At 42.3% G+C, this 26,627-nt stretch overlaps 1 protein-coding gene across 3 annotated transcripts in view; it reads left to right on the top strand.

Annotated features, from left to right (window-relative positions):
• Window positions 1-26,627, top strand: part of fgd (faciogenital dysplasia) — a 184,896-nt gene that overhangs the window by 116,383 nt on the left and 41,886 nt on the right. For all 3 annotated transcript variants that reach the window (XM_034172756.1, XM_034172758.1, XM_034172757.1), the window contains exons 2-5: window positions 13,293-13,460; window positions 16,403-16,604; window positions 16,809-17,403; window positions 25,132-25,221. In XM_034172756.1, the coding sequence (XP_034028647.1) occupies window positions 13,293-13,460; window positions 16,403-16,604; window positions 16,809-17,403; window positions 25,132-25,221 (1,055 nt within the window). The remainder of the gene's footprint in view (window positions 1-13,292; window positions 13,461-16,402; window positions 16,605-16,808; window positions 17,404-25,131; window positions 25,222-26,627) is intronic.

Genomic DNA, 26,627 nt, shown 5'->3' with positions numbered 1-26,627 from the left:
CTGAGGGCACGCTTCCACCTGCGCGGCGAGAGCCTCCACCCTGCGGTTAAGGAGGACGTTCTGCTCGGTCATCAGATCCAACCGAGCCGTAAAAGCGGTGAGGATTCGCTGCAACTCACCGATCATACCTCCTGCAGACGCCTGTGCGCCCTGCTCTTCCATTGGCCGTTCAACAGCCGGTTGACGCCCCTCGGGGTCCATGACGTTGGCCGAGATATCCTGTTGTGAAAGTGTAGGAACACGGACCCACAACAGGGGGCGCAAATGAACGGACAATGGAGGTAGTCAAATAACAACACTTTACTGTTGTGAATAAGCACAACAAACACGGCGAATTTACAATAATAGATAAGAAGTCAATTCACAAAATGTGTCACGTGGGCAGGCTCGAAGATAAGAGACGTCTGTCCAAAGCAGAACCGGAACCACACGATTTCCTCCTCCACCGAACCCCGGGAATACTGGAGCCGCCAAGTCCCGAACTCCCAGGTGGCCACTGCCTCCGCTTGTCGGATCTGGTACTGCTGGCGAGGAACAAAAACAGTTAGATGTGGGTGCGTTTGCACCCAGCAACACGTATGGTGGGAAAACCACCTCCACCTCTCGTCGGAAAAAAAAACCAAAATATCTGCTATCCAACACACAAAGCAACAGGTATTCCAGTCAGGAAGACAACACAGTCGGCTGAGTATATTACCTCCTCGGTAGAGCGATATCTCGGCAAAGAGGTGGAGATGTCGTCTTGCTGATATACCACTGAAGATCAGATGAGTGGTGACAGCTGTCATAGGTGATAAGTGACAGCTGTCACCCCGGCTGCTCCTGTGAGGCGGCAGCGCCCTCTGGTGCCTGGAGCCCGCACTCCAGGCAGGGTGCCCTCTGGTGGTGGTGGGCCAGCAGTACCTCCTCTTCAGCGGCCCACACAACAGTCATGGCAGTTTGACTTTTTACTTGTGCAGCTCTTGGAGTCTAAGACAAATTTCCCGGAAGGGACAATAAAGTGTATCGTATCGTATCGTTTCAAAGCAGCAGAAATGTTTCTGTACCCTTCCCCAGATTTGTGCCATCAAGACAATCCTGTCACTTTTGGCCATGTGGTGCATTTGTTTCTCTATGCATGATCCAGTACGCAGGTGCCTCAGTGTTGAGGTCAAGGCCAAGGGGACATCCACGTTTCACTTGACTGCAGCAGATAGATGGTTACTTTCGAGTTGTGGGGATGGACTTATTGCCTGCCTGAGTGGTTGCCATTCAGGAGTTGGGGCAGTTCCATGGTGTGATATGTAGATGTGTCACCAGTGTATGCTCCCAGACCTAACCATGATACGGATATTAAAAAAAATGTGTTGTACTTTTCCTTCTGTATGTATTGCTGGGTACCACTGATGTCTCCTGTCATCCTCAAGCTGAATTGGTGCAATTTTAATAAAGGAGCCATGAGTATCACCTCATCTATCTGCTGTGTTGTCAAGTTTCTGTTTGGTGTTAGACAGCTTGATATGTGGACCAGGTCTGACACACATGTAACCATGACTATACTGAGTTGCCATGGGTACTGGCCCCAATGCCTCTGACTTCCAATGCTGGAACAAGGTGTTTGCTTTTCCCAAGAAATATCCCAGCCACAATTAGGTCAGAGGGTTTTGGTTTTTTTTTTTTTGGGGGGGGGGGGGGGTTTGGGTTTTTTTCTGGAGGACGTTCCTGTTCACAGGTCAAGCCTGTCGTCTGACTCAGCTCACCGGTCAGCTCAGATTTAGAGATGATATTAGTAGAAACTGCAGAAAGATGCTGTGCGAGTAATATGTATGTTGCTAAGGTACCAAATAGAAGCACATTCAGGATGAATATAAAACCTCCACTGAAGTTTGTTGGTAAAATATGATTTCATATTTTTTCATCATATGGACGTGAGAGCACGGCAGAGAATGCCTCCAGTGTGTTTCACAGGGTAGACAGCGTAAGAGGACTCATTACTGAGACAATCATTTCCTGCTGCCTGAAGCTCAAAAAAATAAAAATTACCACATATATATACTCTTGTGGGAGCTCGGCGCAGTCTGGGGTGCAATCCAGCAGTGAAATGTTGGTGATGAGAGCCAATCCATACGCCAGAAGACACAGAGCTGGCTGAGTGGATGCCTTTCGGATTGTTAATATCCTGAAGCTCACTGCTGTGCTCAAATGGGCGAGAACGTTGGATAGGAATGATTGTGGGAGAAAAAACACTCTGCAGAGACACCTACAACAAATTAAGCAGTTCGGAACCATAAAGAAACCTTTTTTTAATGGTTGCAGACACTGGATTTCTTTTCCATTTTTGTGAAGGTGATGCGATTTATGCTGTCTGTTTACAGGTCATTTTCTTTGAAAAAAAAAACCTGGATGAAAGTGAAGTTTTAAAAATTACATGACTGCAATTAACAATTATTCCCATTGTCAGTGAATCTATTGTATATTCATTCTTGTTTGTAACTTGATAATAGACTTTTAACCTTTTATGCAAGTTTAAAAAAACACCTTTGATTGTTGTTGGACCTTTCTAAATTGATTGTCTGTTGACTCACTTATGAAAAAAACTACTACTGTCTTACAGTTGTATGTAAGTTTGGGCACCCCTGATCATTTTCATGATTTTCCTTTATAAATCATTGGTTGTTTGGAATTTGAACTGAACTTGAACAAAAATTGATATACAAGACAATTCCACAGTGACATGTGTGACCAAAAAGGGGTTGAGCAGAAGCAAAGCTTATAAACGCCCACCCCATATATACATACATACATACATATATACACATTACCTACCCCCAGAGCAAGCACACAGGCGACAGTGGTAAGGAAAAACTCCCTCTGATGTATTGAGGAAGAAACCTCAAGTAGACCAGACTCTAAGGGGTGACCCTCTGCTTGGGCCATGCTACAAACACATTTAACAACACAAACTCAAATCCCATTATCATAAACATATCAAGTGAACACCGTGTCTTCGTCTGCATACATATTTACATACATATACATGTATACACACACCAACATACACATACATACATAATTACACACACACACACACACACACACATATACATATATACACACATACATACATATATACATACGTACATATATATATACATATACATACATGCATATACACAAATGAATGTTACTGAACAAGTTCACAATTACAAGTGACAACACAAAACTCATCGTACTTCATTAGATACATATCTTGAAAACATCATTTTTTTATATTGATTTTTAAACTGATTGATATTTGGACATCGTTTGAGTTTATCCGTCAGGTTATTCCATAATCTAAGGCCAAATATGGAGACACAGAAACCTTTCCTGGTCGTCCGAGCGCCAGCAATTTTAAAATGATACAAGCCCCGTAAATTATATTTTCCTTCTCTCTCAGTAAAATATTCTTGAATTCTAAATGGCACTTGTTTATTTTTCACTTTCAGAATCAGAATCAGAAGAAGTTTATTGCCATTGCCAGTGAACAGGATTCATAGACTAGGAATTTGCTTCAGTACAATGGTGCAACGTTAAGAAGAGATAAAATGCTAAGATAAAATATAACATATGTGTCAAGATAAGATAAAATATAAGATAAAAAAAGAAATATGAAAGGCTGTGTGCAACAGAAAAACAGAGAAACAGAAAAAACAGTGCAGTGGGAGGAGTGCAATTAAAAACCAAAGTACATTGTCTAAAGTGACCCGTGATAAAATGATAAAGTGACAGAGTTAAGCTTAAGGGTGACTGAGTTATGAGGTGTTCATGAGTCTAACGGCAGAGGGGAAGAAACTGTTCTTATGGCGGGAGGTTCTGGTCCGGATGGACCGTAGCCTCCTGCCCGAGGGGAGTGGTTTGAATAGACCGTGTGCAGGGTGAGAAGGGTCAGCTGTGATCCGACCTGCTCGGCCCAGAGTCCTGGAGACGTGCAGGTCGTGGAGAGAAGGAAGGCTACAGCCGATCACCTTCTCAGCAGAGGCCACAATGCGCTGCAGTCTGTGTCTGTCCCTGGCTGTGGCCCCGGCGTACCACACCGTGATGGAGGAGCAGAGGATGGACTCGATGATGGCCATGTAGAACTGCACCATCAGCTGGACAGGCAGCTTGGCCTTCTTCAGCTGCTGCAGGAAGTACATCCTCTGCTGGGCCTTCTTGATGAGGGAGCTGATGGTTGACTCCCACTTGAGGTCCTGGGTGATGATGATGCCGAGGAAGCGGTGACAGACCACAGTGGTGATGGGGCTGTTGTTGAGGGCGAGGGAGGGCGGGGGGGCTGTGGCTTTCCCGAAGTCCATGATCATCTCCACTGTTTTCTGGGCGTTGAGCTCCAAGTTGTTGCTGCTGCACCAGGTCACCAGCCGGTCCACCTCCCTCCTGTAGGCAGACTCATCCCCATCCGAAATGAGTCCGATGAGGGTGGTGTCGTCCGCAGACTTGATGAGCTTTACAGAGTCGTGGCTGGAGGTGCAGCAGTTAGTGTAGAGGGAGAAGAGCAGAGGGGAAAGGACACAGCCCTGTGGAGATCCTGTGCTGAGAGCCCGAGTGTTCGAGACATTTTTTCCCAGCCTCACACGCTGACTCCGGTCCGTCAGGAAGTCTGTGATCCACCTGCAGGTGGAGTTGGGCACGTGGAGCAGAGAAAGCTTGTCCTGGAGCAAAGCTGGAAGGATGGTGTTGAATGCAGAGCTGAAGTCCACAAACAGGATCCTAGCGTAGGTTCCTGGGGAGTCCAGGTGCTGCAGGATGGAGTGCAGGGCCAGGTTTATGGCGTCATCTACAGACCTGTTGGCTCTGTAGGCAAACTGCAGGGGGTCCAGGAGGGGGTCAGTGATGGACTTCAGGTGGGATAAAACCAGGCGTTCGAAGGTCTTCATGACTACAGACGTGAGAGCCACAGGCCTGTAGTCATTAAGTCCAGTGACGCGTGGTTTCTTGGGGACTGGAACTATGATTGATGATGATTTGTGCATTAACTGAACAGTCTTGAACAAAATAATATCATTAAGTTTTAATATTTGAGATTTAATGAACAGTGGGTTGGTGTGGTCTCGATAACCTGCATTATGAATTGTCCTTAATGCTCTTCTTTGAAGAATAAATAATGGTTGCAATGTAGTTTTGTAATTGTTGCCCCAAACTTCAGCGCAATAAGTCAAGTAGGGAGCAAACAATGAACAATAGAGAGTATGTAGTGCTCTGCAATCAAGAACATGCTTTACTTTATTTAATACTGCAATACTTTTTGATACCTTAATTTGAATATGCTGAATATGAGCTTTCTGTTGGGGAAAGTGTAGTGACACGGACCCACAACAGGGGGCGCAAATGAACGGTCAATAGATGAGCCAAAAGGTAACAATTTAATGTTGTGAATGTGCACAACGTATATACAGACAATCACAGAATCTAATAGCAGTCAATCCACAAAAGTGACGTGTGGGCAGGCTCGAGGATAGAAGACGTCTGTCCTGAGAAGAGCCGGAACCACACGATTTCCACCGCCACAGAACCCGGTGAATACTGGAGCCGCCAAGTCCCGAATTCCCAGGTGATCACCGTCCCTGACTGTCGGATCTGGTACTGCTGGCGAGGAGCATAAACAATGAGACGTGGGTGTGTGCACACCCAGTAACAAAAACAGTCAGAAGGTGGAAAGTCACCTCCACCTCTAACACACACTCGTGCAGCTCCTGTCAAACACTTATCTGGTTGGGGTGTGAAGCGAAGCCGTCGCGGATTACGCCAACCTCACTGATAAGGCACTCCACAGGAAAGCAGCTGCAAAATGAATTCAGACTAGGACACAGTTAGTTTCTGGCTGAGGATATTACCTTCACAGGTAGATGATATCTTGGCAACGAGGTGGAGATGATGTCCGGTCTTTATGGAGTGAGATGATGTAGAGTAGATGGGTGACAGCTGTCAAGAAATAATGAGTGACAGCTGTCACCCCCGGCTGCGCCGTGGCGGCGGCGCCCTCTGCGTGAAGCCCGCACTTCAGGCAGGGCGCCCTCTGGTGGTGGGCCAGCAGTACCTCCTCTTCAGGTGGCCCACACAACACTTTCCAATTAATTTTTTCATCAATAATGACACCTAAAAACTTATTCTCTTTGACACACTCTATGTTTACCCCATGTATATATAACTGAATTTGTATGTCTTTTTTATCATTTCCAAATAACATCAATTTAGTTTTAGACAAATTTAATGATAATTTGTTAATATCAAACCATCTCTTTAACTTTATCATTTCTGTTTCTAAATCAGATAATAATTGTTGCAGATTTTCCCTTGAGCAAAACAGGTTTGTGTCATCTGCAAAGAGCACAGTTTTAACCATATCTGAGACTTTACATAAATCATTAATGTAAAAAATAAATAATTTTGGGCCCAACACAGAACCCTCTGGTAGCCCACAAGTGATGTCCAGATATGAAGAACAGTATTCCCCGAGTTTAACAAACTGCTTTCGGTTTTGTAAGTAGCTTTTAATCCAACTCAGAGCAACTCCTCTGATCCCATACAGTTCCAACTTTTGAAATAATATATTGTGATCAATTGTATCAAATGCCTTTCTTAAGTCAATAAATAAACCTGCAACTATTACCCTTTGGTCCACATGTTTATTGATCTCTTCTATGGAATCGAGCAATGCCAGTGTTCATGGACCTTTTTCCACTAAAACCATATTGACTTTCATCAAGCAAGTTGTGTTGATCTATAAATTTATCCAGTCTGCTGTTGTAAAGTTTTCCAGTATTTTTGAAAATTCTGACAGTAGAGACACAGGCCTGTAGTTAGTAAAAAGATGCTTGCTGCCAGATTTGAATAAAGGTATCACTTTTGCCACTTTCATACTGTTAGGAACAATCCCAGTTTGAAATGATTTGTTAAAAATATATGATAATGGTTTTGCGATTTCAGTAATTATTCGCTTTACTAAGGACATATGTACCTCATTATGATCCGTTGACTTTATACTTTTACATGTACTAATTATGTTAATAATTTCCCTTTCATCTACTTGGCTCAGAAACATTGTGTGTGGATTTCTGGCGATTAATTGCTGATTTTCTCATGTACTGTGTGGGATTTCAGCTGCCAGATCTGGCCCAACATTAGCAAAAAATTTATTGAAACTATTCAGTACTTGGCTCATGTTATATTCATCTTTGTTGTCATAAGTAAAGTATGTTGGATAGTTATTTGATTTGGGTTTATTTGCTATAATCCATCCATCCATTTTCTTCCGCTTTATCCGGAGTCGGGTCGCGGGGGCAGCAGCTCAAGCAAAGCCACCCAGACCTCCCGATCCACACACACCTCCCCCAGCTCCTTCGGGGGAACCCCAAGGCATTCCCAAGCCAGCCGAGAGATGTAGTCCCTCCAGCATGTCCTGGGTCTTCCCCGGGGCCTCCTCCCAATGGGACGTGCCTGGAACACCTCCAGGGGGCATCCGGAAAAGATGCCCGAGCCACCTCAACTGACTCCTTTCGACGTGGAGGAGCAGCGGCTCGACTCCGAGCTCCTCCCGAGTGACCGAGCTCCTCACCCTATCTCTAATGCCGCGTTCACACTGGGCACGACGCGAGCGACTGCAGCCGCAGGTTGCCATGTAATCCCTATGTAAGGACGCGTTTTGGCGCCAAACCGCACAGCGCGACGCGATGGACGCGAGTGAAGCGATTTTGAGCGTTTTGCGCGTTTGTGGCGCGATATTGCATCACGTCACATCGTGTTGCCCTCCTCCCCAAGTTCAAAAATCGGAACTTTTTCGTTTCGTCTCGTCGCGCCGCGATGACCAATCAGGGACTGATTATGTAGTGATGTGGAGATGTCTGGAGTTTGACTGAAGATGTGAACATGTCCTGTATCTGGTAGCAGCCTGTGAGCAGGACTTATGTCTCTTTTGTCCTTTATTTCACAATCATGACAGAGTTTTTGGAGCGAACAGCAGCACCACAGCAATGGGGAGCGGAGTTTCTTTTTCTTCTACATGCACGCGCGAATCGTCCTGGAGATTATTTTACTTATTAACTACACAGCTGTATAATAAAGCAAATAGTGACTGGTTTCTAAACACAATTATGACAGAGTTTTTGGTGTGAGCAGCAGCCCTACTTGCAGCAGCGGGAGCGGAGCTTTTTCCTTTTCTTTTTTTTTACGTGCGCGCGCGAATCGTCCTGGAGATTATTTTACTTATTAACTACACAGCTGTATAATAAAGCAAATGGTGACTGGTTTCTAAACACAATTATGACAGAGTTTTTAGAGCGAGCAGCAGCCCTACTTGCAGCAGCGGGAGCGGAGCTTTTTCCTTTTCTTTTTTTTTACGTGCGCGCGCTCGCGAATCGTCCTGGAGATTATTTTACTTATTAACTACACAGCTGTATAATAAAGCAAATGGTGACTGGTTTCTAAACACAGTTATGACAGAGTTTTTTGGGGGAAGAGCCAGCTGCAGCAAGCAGCGGAGTTTCTTTCTTTCTTTTTTTTACATGTGCGCGTGCGAACGGGACAGTTGATCCTCAAACTGGGTCCCGCAGAGGTGGAAGGACCGCTAAAAGCGGCCGTCACCCAGACACAGCTCCTGCAGCAAATAATGATACTCTCTGTATTGGGAGCTTTCCACAGCAACTCGCTCCGTGTGATCAAGGTCCGTCATGTTAGCTTGACTGACAACCGGAGCCAGCGAGCAGAATGGAAGCTCCTCCTATTTGATGACCCACCGGGGCGAATTTTCGCAGCGAAAGTCCACCCAAGCAGAGTGACACACCGGGCGAAGGATGTGTGTCCGTTGCCTGGCGACCCACGCGAATTTGTAGCGTCTGATCGCAGGGAGCGCCCAGCCACCCTGCGGAGGAAACTCATCTCGGCCGCTTGTACTCGCGATCTTGTTCTTTCGGTCATGAGCCAAATCTCATGACCATAGGTGAGGATCGGAACGTAGATCGATCGGTAAATCGAGAGCTTTGCCCCCCTACTCAGCTCGCTCTTCACCACGACGGTCCGATACAGCGACCGCATCACTGCAGATGCTGCACCAATCCGTCTATCGATCTCATGCTCCATCCATCCCTCACTCGTAAACAAGACCCCGAGATACTTAAACTCCTCCACTTGAGGCAAGGACACTCCACCGACCTGAAGAGGGCAAAGCAACTTTTTCCGGTCGAGAACCATGGCCTCGGATTTGGAGGTGCTGATTTTCATCCCGGACGCTTCACACTCGGCTGCAAACCGCCCCAGTGCACGCTGAAGGTCCTGATTTGATGAAGCCAACAGAACCACATCGTCCGCAAACAGCAGAGACGAGATTCTGTGGTTCCCAAACCAGACCCCCTCTACACCCTGGCTGCGCCTAGAAATTCTGTCCATAAAAATAATGAACAGAACCGGTGACAAAGGGCAGCCCTGGTGGAGGCCAACGTGCACTGGAAACAGGTTTGACTTACTACCGGCAATGCGAACCAAGCTCCTGCTGCGGTCGTACAGGGACCGGATAGCCCTTAGCAAAGGACCCCGGACCCCATACTCCTGGAGCACTCCCCACAGGGTGCCCCGAGGGACACGGTCGAATGCCTTCTCCAGATCCACAAAACACATGTGGACTGGTTGGGCGAACTCCCATGAACCCTCGAGCACCCGATGGAGCGTGCAAAGCTGGTCCAGTGTGCTGCAACCAGGACGAAAACCACACTTCTCCTCCTGAATCCGAGGTTCGACCATCGGTCGCATTCTCCTTTCCAGTACCCTGGAATAGACCTTACCAGGGAGGCTGAGGAGTGTGATCCCCCTATAGTTGGAACACACCCTCCGGTCCCCCTTCTTAAACAGAGGGACCACCACCCCGGTCTGCCAATCCAGAGGCACTGTCCCCGATCGCCACGCGATGTTGCAGGGGTGTGTCAGCCAAGACAGTCCCTCAACATCCAGAGACCCAAGGCACTCAGGACGGACCTCATCCACCCCAGGAGCCCCGCCACCAAGGAGCTCTCTAACCACCTCGGTGACCTCGGCCTGGGCAATGGATGAGTCCGCCTCTGAGTCCCCAGTCTCTGCCTCCTCTTCGGAAGACGTGACGATGGGATTGAGGAGATCCATAGGTATTAAAGGCACTGCGCTGCGGTGGTTTGAATCATATTTATCTAATAGATTACAATTTGTTCATGTAAATGGGGAGTCTTCTTCACAGACTAAGGTTAATTATGGAGTTCCACAAGGTTCTGTGCTAGGACCAATTTTATTCACTTTATACATGCTTCCCTTAGGCAGTATTATTAGACAGCATTGCTTAAATTTTCATTGTTACGCAGATGATACCCAGCTTTATCTATCCATGAAGCCAGAGGACACACACCAATTAGTTAAACTGCAGGATTGTCTTACAGACATAAAGACATGGATGACCTCTACTTTCCTGCTTTTAAACTCAGATAAAACTGAAGTTATTGTACTTGGCCCCACAAATCTTAGAAACATGGTGTCTAACCAAGTCCTTACTCTGGATGGCATTACCCTGACCTCTAGTAATACTGTGAGAAATCTTGGAGTCATTTTTGATCAGGATATGTCCTTCAATGCGCATGTTAAGCAAATATGTAGGACTGCTTTTTTGCATTTGCGCAATATCTCTAAAATTAGAAAGGTCTTGTCTCAGAGTGATGCTGAAAAACTAATTCATGCATTTATTTCCTCTAGGCTGGACTATTGTAATTCATTATTATCAGGTTGTCCTAAAAGTTCCATGAAAAGCCTTCAGTTAATTCAAAATGCTGCAGCTAGAGTACTGACGGGGACTAGAAGGAGAGAGCATATTTCACCCATATTGGCCTCTCTTCATTGGCTTCCTGTTAATTCTAGAATAGAATTTAAAATTCTTCTTCTTACTTATAAGGTTTTGAATAATCAGGTCCCATCTTATCTTAGGGACCTCTTAGTACCATATCACCCCAACAGAGCGCTTCGCTCTCAGACTGCAGGCTTACTTGTAGTTCCTAGGGTTTGTAAGTAGAATGGGAGACAGAGCCTTCAGCTTTCAGGCTCCTCTCCTGTGGAACCAGCTCCCAATTCGGATCAGAGAGACAGACACCCTCTCTACTTTTAAGATTAGGCTTAAAACTTTCCTTTTTGCTAAAGCTTATAGTTAGGGCTGGATCAGGTAACCCTGACCCTTAGTTATGCTGCTATAGACTTAGACTGCTGGGGGGTTCCCATGATGTACTGAGTGTTTCTTTCTCTTTTTGCTCTGTATGCACCACTCTGCATTTAATCATTAGTGACTGATCTCTGCTGTCTTCCACAGCATGTCTTTTTCCTGATTCTCTCCCCTCAGCCCCAACCAGTCCCAGCAGAAGACTGTCCCTCCCTGAGCCTGGTTCTGCTGGAGGTTTCTTCCTGTTAAAAGGGAGTTTTTCCTTCCCACTGTCGCCAAGTGCTTGCTCATAGGGGGTCGTTTTGACCGTTGGGGTTTTTCCGTAATTATTGTATGGCTTTGCCTTACAATATAAAGCGCCTTGGGGCAACTGTTTATTGTGATTTGGCGCTATATAAATAAAATTGATTGATTGATTTGATTTTGTAAAGAAGAATGGTCCAAAATACCTTCACCTTTAGCATACCTCAAGTGACTCTGTTTGTGGCATGTACGCAGAAAAGGCTTCACTTCATTTAAAGCATCTCCTTGTGCAAAGTGCTCTGTATAGTTGAACGATGCACAGAGACACTATCTTCAGCAAGATCATATTGTAGGTCTTTGGAGCAGGTCTGTGGTTGACTATGACTGTTTTCACCATCCTTCGCTTCAGCTTATCTGAGATTTTTCTTGGCTTGCCACTTCGGGCCTTAACTAGTACTGTGCCTGTGGTCTTCCGTTTCCTCACTATGTTCCTCACAGTGGAAACTGTCAGCTGAAATCTCTGAGATAGCTTTTTGTATCCTTCCCGTAATCCATGATGTTGAACAATATTTGTTTTCAGGTCATTTGAGAGTTGTTTAGAGGCTCCCATGTTTCCACTCATTAGAAGAAATGCAAAAAGTGGAAACATTTGTAGATGGCCATCTTAAATACCCTTTATCATGATTGGATTCCCCTGAGTAAGGAGGTCAAAGGTCAGTGAGCTTACTAAACCAATTTTGTGTTCCAATAATTTGTGCTAAATGTATTCATATCAATAAAATGACTGCTCAGATTTATAACACCTGCCCAATTTTGTTTAAATAATTATTGCACACTTTCTGTAAATACTAGAAACTTCATTTCGCTTCTCCAATATCAGTGTGTTCGTCTGCTATATGATATATTTAACTGAAATTTATGATCCAGACAACCAGTGATTTATAAAGAAAAATCATGAATATTATCAGGGGTGCCCAAACTTTTGCATACAACTGTATATACTACATATTTCTGTCAAAAGACTACAGTCTGTAAAACATTTGCACAGTATTGTATAAATAGTGAGAAAACAATAAAAATAATTAGAAATAATTTCCCAAAGGCCAAGCTATAATTTTCACACATCTTGAATTGTTCAACTAGCTTTTAAAAATGCAAATGATTAACAACAAGTGATTACTCAATTACAAAAATAGATGTTAATTAATTTTCTGTGGGCTCTTAATCACAGAACTGTTTCAGCTCTGACTACCCATGCAGTGCAAATAGTGACATATGTGTTTCTCCTTTTCTCTGTTTATCACTGTATTTTGTCACGTTCTGCAATTAGAAAACATTCTGAGCTGCACTAATTGGCTGATAATGTGGTTTTATGGTAAACTTTGATCATCTGCATCCATCTTCTTCATCATCACTTTGAATTAAAAAATAATCATTAAAAAGAAAAACAGGTTTAACTGAAGTGTCGAACAAAATGCAATCCTGACAGTAAAGGTCGGAATAATGAGAACCAGACACAATTCCACATTGTTAAGCATTCCATCGTCGCTGTCACACACACAACTGTGTGCACAGTGCCCAGAGAAGATTAGATGGAGGCCATCTGATACAGTCCTATTAGAGAGAAACCAATAACCTGCCTCAGGCCTACTGTCAGGATCGATGCTGCTGAGGTTTTCAGCAACCAGGGGAACTCTTTGCCTCCACTACCCTCGAGCCGAACACCCACTGAGCTCAAGGTCATTCAACAACATTAAGTAGGCAAGTGCATGCGCGTATTTCAATATGCTGTTGCTCATCAAAACTCAAAGCAAAAGCAAAAAAAAGTATTGGTGGTCATGCTCTAAGTTGTGTTTGTGTCTCCTCTCTGTAGACCTGCCGCCGTCGTCTCTGCAGTACCAGTGTAGATCAGTGGACTATCTATGTTCACCACGCCTGGTGAAGAAGGGTCCCACTCCCAGACCATGTCACGACAGGCCTGCCATCAAACCCCGGCCTCATCCCCCCTCACCCAGACTGTTCGGGGCACAGAAACCTCAAGGTAAAACACTGCAGCCCCTTCCAGCCATTTTCCCCCCGTTTGTCATTATTACTGAAAGGTTCAGCAAATTCAGGTGGCTGCTGGTGAGATGTAATTTATTGCACTGTGACAAGCGCTCCCTCACTCGCGCAACACAGCAGGTCACAGCATGACTGGTGAGAATCAGGCCAGCAGCTCCCACTGTTTGAGAAATATTAATATGATCAACATGTTACATTCAGGGAATTACCAAGAAACATAGCACCACATTTCTCCACAGGCCTGACCCCGATACTTCAAAAACTCATTTGTCTCCAAAGTTAGCTGACAAAAATTCTAATTATCATCATTAGTCACTGTAGTGGTTTAAAAATTGTAGCTCACAAACAGGACTTTATGGGGGCAAGAGCCCGAGAGCCAAATGAAACTGCAGCTTCTCCACCAGGTTACAGGGTAAAGTGACTTTTGTAAAACCTCCTGAATTTTAATAGGGCTGACTGGGTATTGGCTAGAACGATATAAGTTTCACGATACATTATGATATGATACATTCTGTGACACATTTTAAAATAGAACTGCAAATACAACTTTCTGTGTACCACATGGGTAGTCTCATGGTTAAGTCATGCTTTACCGCTTTACCGAAATTGACTCAACACCATTTAATTTAAACAAGTGATCCGACCCGCTCCCTCTACCTTATGGGTTGGCGTGAGTACACGTCACTTCCCGCAGACTGGCAAATCTGAAAGCGAGAATTCGTACTTCCACGACTGGCCGCCCGATGAAAACATGCTCGGGCTGTAGTGTTTGTCTAGCTTCCTTCTATCAGCCAGCTTATAGCTCTCATTGCCTGGAACTATGAGATTTATACACCAAGCTGACCTGACATGAACCACTGTACATTAAATTGACTTTATTGACGAGTCTTATCCTTTTGAAAAGTGACCGAATTACATGTATTTGTACTGAGTTTGGCGACGTTTTCATCGGCCAAAATGGCCACCAGAGGGCACCACCCATAAAAATAAAATGCATACCTTTTCCTTCACCTCTCCATCATGTGTTCAACTCAATGTGATGTCGCCCCATATTTACCAACCACCTGAATTCAGGGTTTTCTACAATGCCAAACTTTTCACACGGCATTTGATTTATCTACATAATTACTCTCTGTTTCTGTTTTAAAACCAAAGTGCACCCACATGTCTGCTTTAAAAGATAAAAGTGGTGCAACCAGCCGACTAGCCCTACAGTGACACCTACAGGAATGGAGGTCATAGTGATCACAGGCATTTGAGAGAACTTTAAGGACATTTTGAATCAGTTTGATGTATCAGGAAACAAGACCCAGTATTATCAGAAAAATACTGTGATACTCAGCTGTATCAGTCTTCTTGGTAAGTAAGTTCCTTCAGCATCTCCCTTGTTTTCACTTGGGGTAGATCCAACATAGATCTTGGCCACCATGCCTGCCCCAACAAACCAAAAAAAAAAAAGTCTTCTTGGTGAAATGTTTAATTGAAAACTTAAAGAAAACCTGGAATCACAGGAGATGCCATGTACTGCAGGCAAATGATTGATTTGTCATTCATGTTTCTCCATTTTACCGCACACATATTGTATGTTGAAAACCACTTTTGACAGCCAATCAGAGATGCATGGTGATGTCGGCTGGATGCTTGTCTAAACAAAATAAATACGGTGGGAAACACTCTGAAACAGATTATTTCTGTATAAATCTAATATGTTTCTCATATATTTTGTAAACATAGGTGAGAAATAAACATGTCTTAATCTAAAAAACACCTCTGAAGTGATTTATAAGACATATTACAGATGTTAGTGTGCACGCCCCATGTGCAAGCATCACGCAAGGTCACAGGTCATTTCCGGTAATTTCAAAACCTCATGTAAGTATGCGCACACACTTCCTCCTGCAGACGGTATTAAAAGGAAATTAAAATATTCGTTATGGAATTACCCCCAGGTAAATATGATCTCTTCATTAAAATGAGGTGTAATTTCAAAAATAAACCCACATTATAATGCTTGTATTTCAGTAGAAATTAATTTTCAGTTTTGTGAAATTTGAAAGGCAGTATGGTTTTAAACTAATCATATTGTGCAAAAAGTTTTTTTTATCTACATTACACTGTTAAATATGGACAGACTTTCCTTCTTAATCTCAAGTCTCTCTGTTATTGTTGTTGATGATGATGATGATGATATTTCATGAGTTTTTGATTATTTTTCACTCCTTTTTAGCTGAAAAAATCTTTATAGTTACTCTCAGGTGAAAGGACACTTTATATTTTCACATTTTGTATTTTGATCAAGTCTGTGAGGTTTCTTGTTCCGTCACACTGTGATGTATGCAGACAGAGGAAGCTCTGTAGCAACAGCTGTAATGTCCCTTTTTGTTTCCTGGTTTCAGTAATTTATGTTTTTCAAGGTGAAATATAAAGAATTGAGAGACTCTGTAGTATCAAGTGCATAGGCCTGTACAAGTGCAGTGTGCATTTTTAAACCAGCTTTTTTCATGCCTCGTGCATTTTTTTTTTAAATCTAATTTTCGACAGCGTAGATGCGCGCGCACACACACACACACACACACACACACACACACACACACACACACACACACACACACACACACACACACACACACACACACACACAGCATCCTGTTCTGAAATAAGGAAGTCTGCAGTCAGCTGAACCTCAGACTTGGTCCCGTTGTTTACAGCTACTGTGTGTTTCTAATTTTGACAGAACGTTTTCATTTTAATATTTGTGTTGCACATATAAACCGAGCCATGGAGGTTTTCTCGCTGGGATTTATACGGATTATTTGATTTTTTTTTTTTTTTCCTTTCTTCTTTTTAAATTTTTCTATCTGAAGCGTCATGCCTCTCTCGTTCTCCTTTATTTTTGCCTCACGTGGACTTCTGCACCTGTAGTGCCCCCTAAACCTCTGCACCTGCTGGCTCTTGGGCAAGACAAGAAGCCGAAGACCATTCCTCCAGCACCCTCAAGGCCGCTGCCGGCACCTCCTCCTCCACCGAAACCAAAGCCCAGCCTCCCCCTTCTTGGTCTGGGTGCACCTCCGCAGAGAGAGGCCCAGAAGGTGGGCTTGCTCATCGAGAGGTTTGAGAACTCAAGGTAAAAAAAGAGGAAATTCTGCCCAAATTCTTAATTTGTTTGTTTTATGATTTGCTGTATTAATTATTTTGGTGCACAGATTTATAGTGTCATTATGATCTTGGATTTGTATTTTAAGCAGGAAATATGAGAGAACTCTTGTGTCTCCATTGTACTGTATTTGGATTTGGGCCACAATTGTTAGTATGTTTTTTATTTTTCCAGGATCCCCATCCTGGGGGTGGTCCCACGATCCCAGCTGCACCTGTGTCTGAGGATGGACACTACATCCGACGTCACTTCTTCCTGCATCCAGGACACCTCTGCAAAGTCTGCAGAAGACGCCCTCCTTATGGACAAACTTGCACTTGGCACCTCTGAACGGACTGAGGAGGTGACGGAACTCTCATGTCTGGCGTCTGTGCATATCGACAGCTCAGATGATGTACTGTTGGATGACTGTCCAGAGGATGACATCACACAAACCCTCACAGGCTCCTCCCACCATCTCCTGGACAATCCCGAGTCCTCGGAACAAAATGGAAATGGGAAGATCCCTAATAGGGACAGCGGCATTGACAGCCCATCATGTGCTGCAGAAGGAGAGGCTTTTCCTAACGAGGACGCCATCGATGAGGAGGACCATTACGACAGTGTCACTGAAACAGAGAGCGTGTCCTGCTGCGTTACCCTGGGCAACAAGCGAGATTCCACGCAGGATGAGGACAGTGATTTAGATGAGGGGAGCAGTGGGGAGATACACTCTTTGACAGAAACACAAAATGTGTTTCTAACAGACACGCTCTCCGATGTGCCCAAAGTGAGTACCTTTGCATGTTTGAGCAACATTTAAAGCTGCAGTATGTTGGATCTAAAGTTGGTAGGTATTAGCAGAAATGGAATATAGCATTCCATTCATAACCATCTGTTCATTAGTGTGTAATTGCCTGAAGTAACATATCAGTGTGTTTTCATGAACTTCATATCTACATTTTTGCGGGACCCCTCACAGGGGACTGCCATGTTGCACCACCATGTTGATAGAGCAGTCCCAAAGGGATGTACTTATTTCACCTTTCGCATTTTGCACCATGGCAAGGAGACCGGGAGAAAGAACAGGAATTATTTGTTCTCTGTGTACTGGTTGCTAACGTAAGCTAACATGTTTGAGAACCCCTGTTTTGGTGAAATAGATGATTACTCATATTGTTTATCACAAGAAAAGGCAAGGGAGCATGAATCATTGTCACCAAAGAAGCAAAGTCATGAAGGGAAATAAAATCTGTACCAGTGATAGTATAATGCAATTTACACCCCCACCCCTAGATGACACTAAATTCTACACACTGTAGCTTTAATGCAATGATACCTTCACCTCCCCTCAAGGTGGTCATTAATGTCACTATGTTACAAATTTTCACATTTTTTTTCTATTGTAGCCTTAAGTTGAGCACAACTTGAAAGTTGAAAAGCATTTTTCCTCAGACACCCAGGACAAAATAGGAGGCTGCGCCTGTTATTATCTGAGTGAACCTTTTCAAAGTGCATTCCACCATGAAACATGAGACGCTGTTCCAACCTGAGATTTCTGGTCACAAGTGACTAACTTCTACCTAAAACAGCTTTGCTGTTACATAAAAATATGAGTTCCTTCCAGGAGCTGTAAAAAGAGCGTGTGATGGATGTTAGATAAAAGCATGCAGAGTTCAGAGAAAGTTTCACATTTCTCCCGTCCTTCAGCTTCACTATCGATGGCAAACAACCCCGATCCCTCAGACGGTGTGGACATAATGTTCCCCAACAGCGACGTGCTATCAGCGATGACTTTATTACTGGCGGCTGCTGATTTAAAAACAGAACAGTATTAAAGCAAGCAGGCATCACACAGCAAAGAATGTGTGGAAGTCGTGCCAGAGAGATGAAGCATTGTGCAATAAAGAAAACATGAAGCGCAGGCAAACAGAAAGTTTCCAAAAAAATCATATCAAAGTTCTTTCCACCTGCCAGAGATGCTTATCATATTTTTGTAGAACTATTTTAAGCAAAAAATTGACATGAATGTGCTGTGAATGTTTGAACGCAGTCTGCTGTTAGTGTCATCTCTGCTGCGCAGAGTTTCCTGATCCTAAAACTGGCGTGCACAGGAAGGGCCTGCTGATGTCTTTATGTCTTTACTGTCAGTGCTTGTTGATCGTTAAATAATGACGTCATCACAGAGGATGTGGGTTTTTCAGTGATGTGCATTGCAAGGTGATATGAAACCAAAATATTTTGTCATTTAAAGATGCACTGAAAAAAATTTGGAGTGATATTTACTTGAAAAAAACCTAGGCAAGTTTTTCCACTCAGAAATTCCAAGTAAATTTTACAAGGAGAATTCTTAAGTAAAATTTACTTGCATATATTAGTTTATCTAAAAGGATAACTCAAGTAACATTTACTAGCAATTATCAACTGAATATTTTCATTGAATTTTACTGTCTTTATTCATAAAAAGTGAAACTTTCCAGCTGTTTCCCTTGGTTTTCACAGCAGATCCAGTTTGGATCTGCATGTTGATTTGGCACAAATTCTACACTGGATGCCCTTCCTGATGGACCTCCACATCACATGGAGAAATACGGCAGAGGTGGGGTTTGAACCGGGAACCTTTTGCACTGAAACCAAGTGCACTAACCACTTGGTCACACCTCTGCCTGCTATGGATTATTAAAAAAAAATTTGTCAGACAATGAGACAAAATAAATTCTGTTAGAAAAAAGATACATCAAGATGCTTCGATGGTTGTTTTATAATGAACACATTCATGAACTAATGATCCAAGATCTGCTGTGGCGACTCCAAGTGAAAACAAGGGCAGCCAAAGGGACTTAAAACTGAGTGCAGAGGTGGTGGACAAGTGGTTAGTACACTTGGTTTCAATGCAGAGGGTTCTCGGTTCAAACCCTACCCCTGCCACATTTCATGTAATGTGGAGGTGCGTCAGGAAGGGCATCCAGTGTAGAATTTGTGGCAAATCAACACGCAGATCCAAATTGGATCTGCTGTTGCAACCTTGAGTGAAAACAAGGGGAACAGCTGAAGATTTTTACTTTTTATGAATAAAGACAGTAAAATTCAATGAAAATATTCAATTGATAATTGCTAGTAAATGTTACTTGAGTTATTCTTTTAGACAAACTAATGTATGCAAGTAAAATTTACTTAAGAATTCTCCTTGTAGAATTTACTTGGAATTTCTGAGCGGAAAAACTTGCCTAGGTTTTTTCAAATAAATATCACTCCAATTTTTTTTCAGTGTATAGTAGGAGTGTTTGCAGGAAGACCAATAAGCCACATATTTTTCTTCTGTCTCTATTGGTGGCAGATGTCCAGGATATGTTAGTGTTAGTGAGTATAGTGAGATCAATTCATCATCTTTTAGAGCCCGACCGATATGGATTTTTTTTTTTCACAGTTTGATGCCAATACCGATATTAGAGAGTAACCCCATAAATATGTATATACATAAAAAGTGGCAATGGTTCCTAACATTTCATCATCAAATCCTTAAAAAATGTAACTGAGGTTTGATGTTTTACAGTCTAAACATGAACTTTATTATAAATAAATACAGTGTAACCAGCAACCATCTAACATACATCAAGCAGCTGTCATGCTGCCGATTGGCAGTCACCATGTCACATCGCCCGGCATTTGCATAGGATAGCCTTCTCGTGTATTTTGGCCCTACCTAGCTGTTGACATAGCAACCACTTGTTTCTTGTTCATGTAACTGTAAAATATCCACACTGATGGAAAATGATAGCAGATGGTCTCTTTTCCTTTGTCACTTGCAGGTAGTAATGTGACCAAAGGGTGATGAGGGTCACAGCCATGCTTGGCAGCATTGTACAACCCCTGGCAAAAAGTATGGAATCACCGGCCTCGGAGGATGTTCATTCAGGTGTTTAATTTTGTAGAAAAAAGCAGATCACAGACATGACACAAAACTAAAGTCATTTCAAATGACAACTTTCTGGCTTTACGAAACACTATAAGAAATCAGGAAAAAAAATTGTGGCAGTCAGTAACGGTTACTTTTTTTAGACCAAGCAGAGGGAAAAAAAATATGGAATCACTCAATTCTGAGGAAAACATTATGGAATCATGAAAAACAAAAGACCGCTCCAACACATCACTAGTATTTTGTTGCACCACCTCTGACTTTTATAACAGCTTGCAGTCTCTGAGGCATGGACTTAATGAGTGACAAACAGTACTCTTCATCAATCTGGCTCCAACTTTCGCTGATTGCTGTTGCCAGATCAGCTTTGCAGGTTGGAGCCTTGTCATGGACCATTTTCTTCAACTTCCACCAAACATTTTCAATTGGATTAAGATCCGGACTATTTGCAGGCCATGACATTGACCCTATGTGTCTTTTTGCAAGGAATGTTTTCACAGTTTTTGCTCTATGGCAAGATGCATTATCATCTTGAAAAATGATTTCATCATCCCCAAACATCCTTTCAATTGATGGGATAAGAAAAGTGTCCAAAATATCAACGTAAACTTGTGCATTTATTGATGATGTAATGACAGCCATCTCCCCAGTGCCTTTACCTGACATGCAACCCCATATCATCAACGACTGTGGAAATTTACATGTTCTCTTCAGGCAGTCATCTTTATAAATCTCATTGGAACGGCACCAAACAAAAGTTCCAGCATCATCACCTTACCCAATGCAGATTTGAGATTCACCACTGAATATGACTTTCATCCACTCATCCACAGTCCACGATTGCTTTTCCTTAGCCCATTGTAACCTTGTTTTTTTCTGTTTAGGTGTTAATGATGGCTTTTGTTTAGCTTTTCTGTATGTAAATCCCATTTTCTTTAGGTGGTTTCTTACAGTTCGGTCACAGACGTTGACTCCAGTTTCCTCTCAATTGTTCCTCATTTGTTTTGTTGTGCATTTTCGATTTTTGAGACATATTGCTTTAAGTTTTCTGTCTTGACGCTTTGATGTCTTCCTTGGTCTACCAGTATGTTTGCCTTTAACAACCTTCCCATGTTGTTTGTATTTGGTCCAGAGTTTAAACACAGCTGACTGTGAACAACCAACATCTTTTGCAACATTGCGTGATAATTTACCCTCTTTTAAGAGTTTGATAATCCTCTCCTTTGTTTCAATTGACATCTCTCATGTTGGAGCTATGATTCATGTCAGTCCACTTGGTGTAACAGCTCTCCAAGGTGTGATCACTCCTTTTTAGATGCAGACTAATGAGCAGATCTGATTTGATGCAGGTGTTAGTTTTGGGGATGTAAATTTGCAGGGTGATTCCATAATTTATTCCTCAGAATTGAGTGAGTCCATATTTTTTTCCCTCTGCTTGGTCTAAAAAAGTAACCGTTACTGACTGCCACAATTTTTTTTCTTGATATCTTATAGTGTTTCTTAAAGCCAGAAAGTTGCCATTTGAAATGACTTTAGTTTTGTGTCATGTCTGTGATCTGCTTTTTTTCTACAAAATTAAACAACTGAATGAACATCCTCCGAGGCCGGTGATTCCATAATTATTGCCAGGGGTTGTAAACAATGCCATCGGAGTGCTGTATGCTGGACAAACTATGTAATGACACCATTCCTGACAGCCAAAGTGTTTCCCTGCATTGTTTAAAAGTTTTTATATTGGCAAAAATAATGAAGAAACAGTTATGTTTGTGAAAGCATCATATCGGTCAATATTATTGAGCAACCAATATATCAGTCAGCCTCATATTGACATAGGCTTTGCATTACCTCTGTAGCCCTATTGGTTGGGGAAAAAATCCTGGAAAGTGTTTTTTAGATGATATCTTCTCCAAACATTAACCATCTGTTTGAACTCACATGTGGAATACTCCTACCAAGATCTGCTCACCTGTTTCTGAATTTTTTGTGCACAGACACAGACAGAAATAATTACATTTCCCTGCCACACTGCTGTTGCACAAGGTAAAAAAAGCTTTGATGGCATCATGTGTTATCGTATTTGGATTATAGTTGCAGTTTTTGTATTTGTAGTTGCAGTATGTAATACATATTTTTCATTCAGTACCCATTATATGGGCCTTCCTATTTAAATTGTCTGTACAGACATGCAATCCTGTGTGTATTTATGACGTAAGCAGTATGTAGGCATTTGGATGATTTCTTCATCTCGGATATTGCATTTATTAATTCATGAGTAGACATTTTAAAGAGTTTAAATTAAATATGTACAGTACAAAGTATAGCTCCTCTCCCCTCAGATTTCATCATCCATCATGATGTTTTCTCCTGTGGACATCGTGATTTTAAGTTTGGATCACACGCTCACACACACAGAGTAGACAGCTGTTATGAAAACCACACTGTCGCCTTCAGCGAAACATCATCTGATTCTGAAGTGTCACTGAAATGAACTTTATCTCTTGTTCTAAAGAAAATGCCAGCTCAGCTTCACCGACTCCAAAATAGACTGCACTTCAGTTTCCCTGCATCATCAATAACCTGAAATATCAGGTCCTTGTAGCAGCTTGGAATACATCATGTGAATAAATTTGGAGTGTTGTCAATGTCACTTTAATCTTTTACAGACACCGCTGGCTGCCATTTCAGACACAGCACAGATTTGGCCTTGTTTCTCAAATAAATTATCAGAAGATGTCTTACTTCACATCATAATATAAGCACGGTGATGTTATTATGTGTGTTTTATGATGGTGCAACAGTCTGAAAAGTAACGCAGTAACTGCACATGTATTTGTCTGTGACATACTGGATTTACTTCAAAGTACTCCAAGACATAATGTTACAAATATGTGCATTTTTTAAAAGATCTTCCAGTACAAATATTGTTCAAGTGAAAGGAAAGATAAATTTGTCATATTGTATAAATTCTTGTTGACATGTTTAATCCTAAAATATAAAAGGCTCTCCTTTTCTCACAGCTACCAGTCATGTTAATTGGACTGTGCTGAGTCATTATAGTGGATCAGGTGGGCAGAAAATCAAACGTCCATGTGTCATACTAATCGGTCGTGGTTGCATCGCTTTGCAATTACATTGCATCACGGTTGCGCCGCAGCTACCAGAATTTATCGCATATGTAATACACAGTGGATCCTGTCCTTTTTGAAACTAAAGCAACTCGTGCAGACTACAGATCACTTTATTAAACACAATTACAACAAACAAAAACAGAAACCATGTAACTACAGAGACTACTTACCCAGAGTAGAAGCAAAAAAAAAAAATCAAGGAAAAGTGAATAAATCAACACGTATTCAAATGCTCTGCTCCTGCTGGGATCTGAAGCTGTGTGAGTGATGGAACAAAACCATGGCACAACCACACCTGGTTGGAACAAGGAGTAATGGAGCAAGTTCTAAATATAGCCAGATACTGTACAAGTATCTGTGTGAAGACTCAGTGTGGAACTGTTCAGCAGTTTGTTGTAGTGTTGTATTAAACAAATGCACACATCCGTCTAACCCCATGGTCACATTAGCCCAAAAAGACAGAGGCAGAGTGACCAGCTGCCATTCATTTTCAATCGGAGTGGGTGTTTTATTGCGACAAGGGACAAGTAGTCACTATGCTAAAATAGGCTAAAAGTCTATTTTATGCCAAGCAGTATGACACAGCGATAGCAGATCCCAGTGAAGGAAAAGTGATGACAGCATGATGTTTGGTTGTTCGGTTACTAAATCTGCTTTTTTTTTTTTATTTAGCAAGAAATAAAGATTTTACAATCTTTAAACGATGTTTTTGTAACCTGCTAACACTTTACTGCAACAAATTATTAAAGATATTGTTATTTCTACCTGGTTCTTTTTATGTAAAATTCTGCCCCTTACCAAAAACCAAACCATTATATTCCTCATTTTGAGTTTATTCAAGGTCACATTAGAAACCAGGCCTGGGACCCTCACAGACAGTGTCCATCTTGTGAAAGGCCCCTAAAATGAGTCATACAACACTTTTTATACCTTGTGGGTGTTAACATGGGTGTGGTTTAGTCTCATATTTCTAACGTTACTGGCTCTCACCAACAGGGGGAGATCTCCCTGTATCTGAAACTTGGACAGATGATAAAGTAAAACTTAACATATTTCTCAGAACGTCCAAACAAATAACACAAATACTTAATAGCTAACATAAAACAATTAGCACAGATATTATCTAACAATATTTTCCATCAAGCAGTCAGGTATGAAGGAAAAGCTCATAGTAACAGCGTGTTGTTTCCCCGTCCTTTATGATGTATAATTAAACATTGTGCACAGTAAAGTCAAATATCCACAAGCTAGGCACCGATGGGAACAGCCATTAAGCGACAAACTCCAACTGCTTGTTGCTCTCACGTGTAGCTGATCTGACCATTGGGTTAAACTCAGTGAATCCTGAGTGAGTCTGTCAGATCCACTGCAGACACCTGAGCGTGTTTCTTTTGTGCTATGTTGATGTTTCTGTATTCTTCACTGTATTTTCCTGCCTTATTCTCTATGTGATCTTTGGGTTATTTTGGTTCAGTTCTCAGAGGATCAGAAGCTCCTGAACATCGCCAAAGAGCTCCTCCACACAGAAGAGGCCTACGTCAAAAGACTCAACCTCCTTGACCAGGTAACATCGTGTGGTTTTGATGATTGTGACCAGGGCTGAGCTGGATTAAAACTAGTGCTGCGATTGACATGTTTGCTTTGATGGATATTCATCCTGGAAGCTCATGGTCTGAGATAAACCAGCATGCGAATATCACAGTTGGCCATAAATATGAGCTAAAATGTGTTTTGAGGCCTATTGACTACCATGTCCACAACAACCCCTGCTGGCCTCTGTCACACAGGCTTAATAAATGTTTTTTATACACACTTTTGACCAAGTTGAGCTGAGTAAAAAAAATACTATAATATGACCCAATTTAATGGCCCATAGTGTTGTTTCAAGGAATCGTTGCTCATCCATATGATCTTATGTCATTTGTATAAAATAATAGAATGATATTTTGCAGCCCCTCATGAATTTTCTGTCACAATCTTAGTGATGGGAAACATTCCTGCGAGGTAACTCTTCCTCTTTATTTAGCTGTTGTGGTAGAAGTGGTGGACAGCTGTCCAATCACAGCGTGGCTATGGTTTGTTAACTATTGAGGTCACAGAACCATATTAACCTCCTGTGTTTGTCACATGCAATGCCAGGTTTTACAGTAACAATGGTGTCCATTCAGTGGTTTGACTGGTGTGAAGGTAAAAGCTCATGGGAGTGAAACAGTGTTCCTCAAATGTCACAACACATCATAATGTCCAAATTACCCACAAAATCCAGTCATGATTTAAATGGCACAAAATCATCAAGGTTTACGCCTTTCATTTTTATCAAGATTTACAAAGTATAGGCTAACACGGTGCTCACAATGCTATGATGTAAAACTAATTATAGCAAGTATGAGTGAGAATTAGAAAAAGACAACTGAAAGCAAGTGGCGTGAGAAAATAAAGACCTGTCTGTGTAAGATCTGAGTGAGGACCAAAAGCTGCAGTGATGGTTCTCATCAGGCAGGTCATTCCAAAGTCTTGGTGCCAGACAGCGCAAAAGTTCTTTATCCCTGGACAAAGTAAACTCCCATAAACAGACCTGCAATTCCAGTTATAAGTGAGACAAATTTCCATCTGGAATCTAATGGAGGAATTTGGGTTCCAGCAGGTAGAAATGATCTACCAGATTGCGGTTTTTAATGTATCAGTATGCATGGTTTGGCTCATTCGTTTGTGTCTTGAAAACAGAGTGTTGTCAGCAGCAGTATTTTTTTTTTTTTTTTTTGGAAATTTATTTGGCAGAGAGACGTATGTTTTAGTCTGCCGTCCAACTACACACAGAGCTAAAATGAGGCACCAGTCGAGTTCCTTCACGGTATTTTCACAATCACAATTAACGTGTCAAAGAAACTGAATGTGTGTGTGTGTGTGTGTGTGTGTGTGTGTGTGTGTGTGTGTGTGTGTGTGTGTGTGTGTGTGTGTGTGTGTGTGTGT

The sequence above is a fragment of the Thalassophryne amazonica genome, chromosome 6 (assembly GCF_902500255.1).
Source record: "Thalassophryne amazonica chromosome 6, fThaAma1.1, whole genome shotgun sequence".
In the NCBI taxonomy this organism is placed as follows: domain Eukaryota; kingdom Metazoa; phylum Chordata; class Actinopteri; order Batrachoidiformes; family Batrachoididae; genus Thalassophryne; species Thalassophryne amazonica.
The sequence above is the reverse complement of the archived record's forward strand: the minus strand, read 5'-3'. Positions and strand labels throughout refer to the sequence as shown.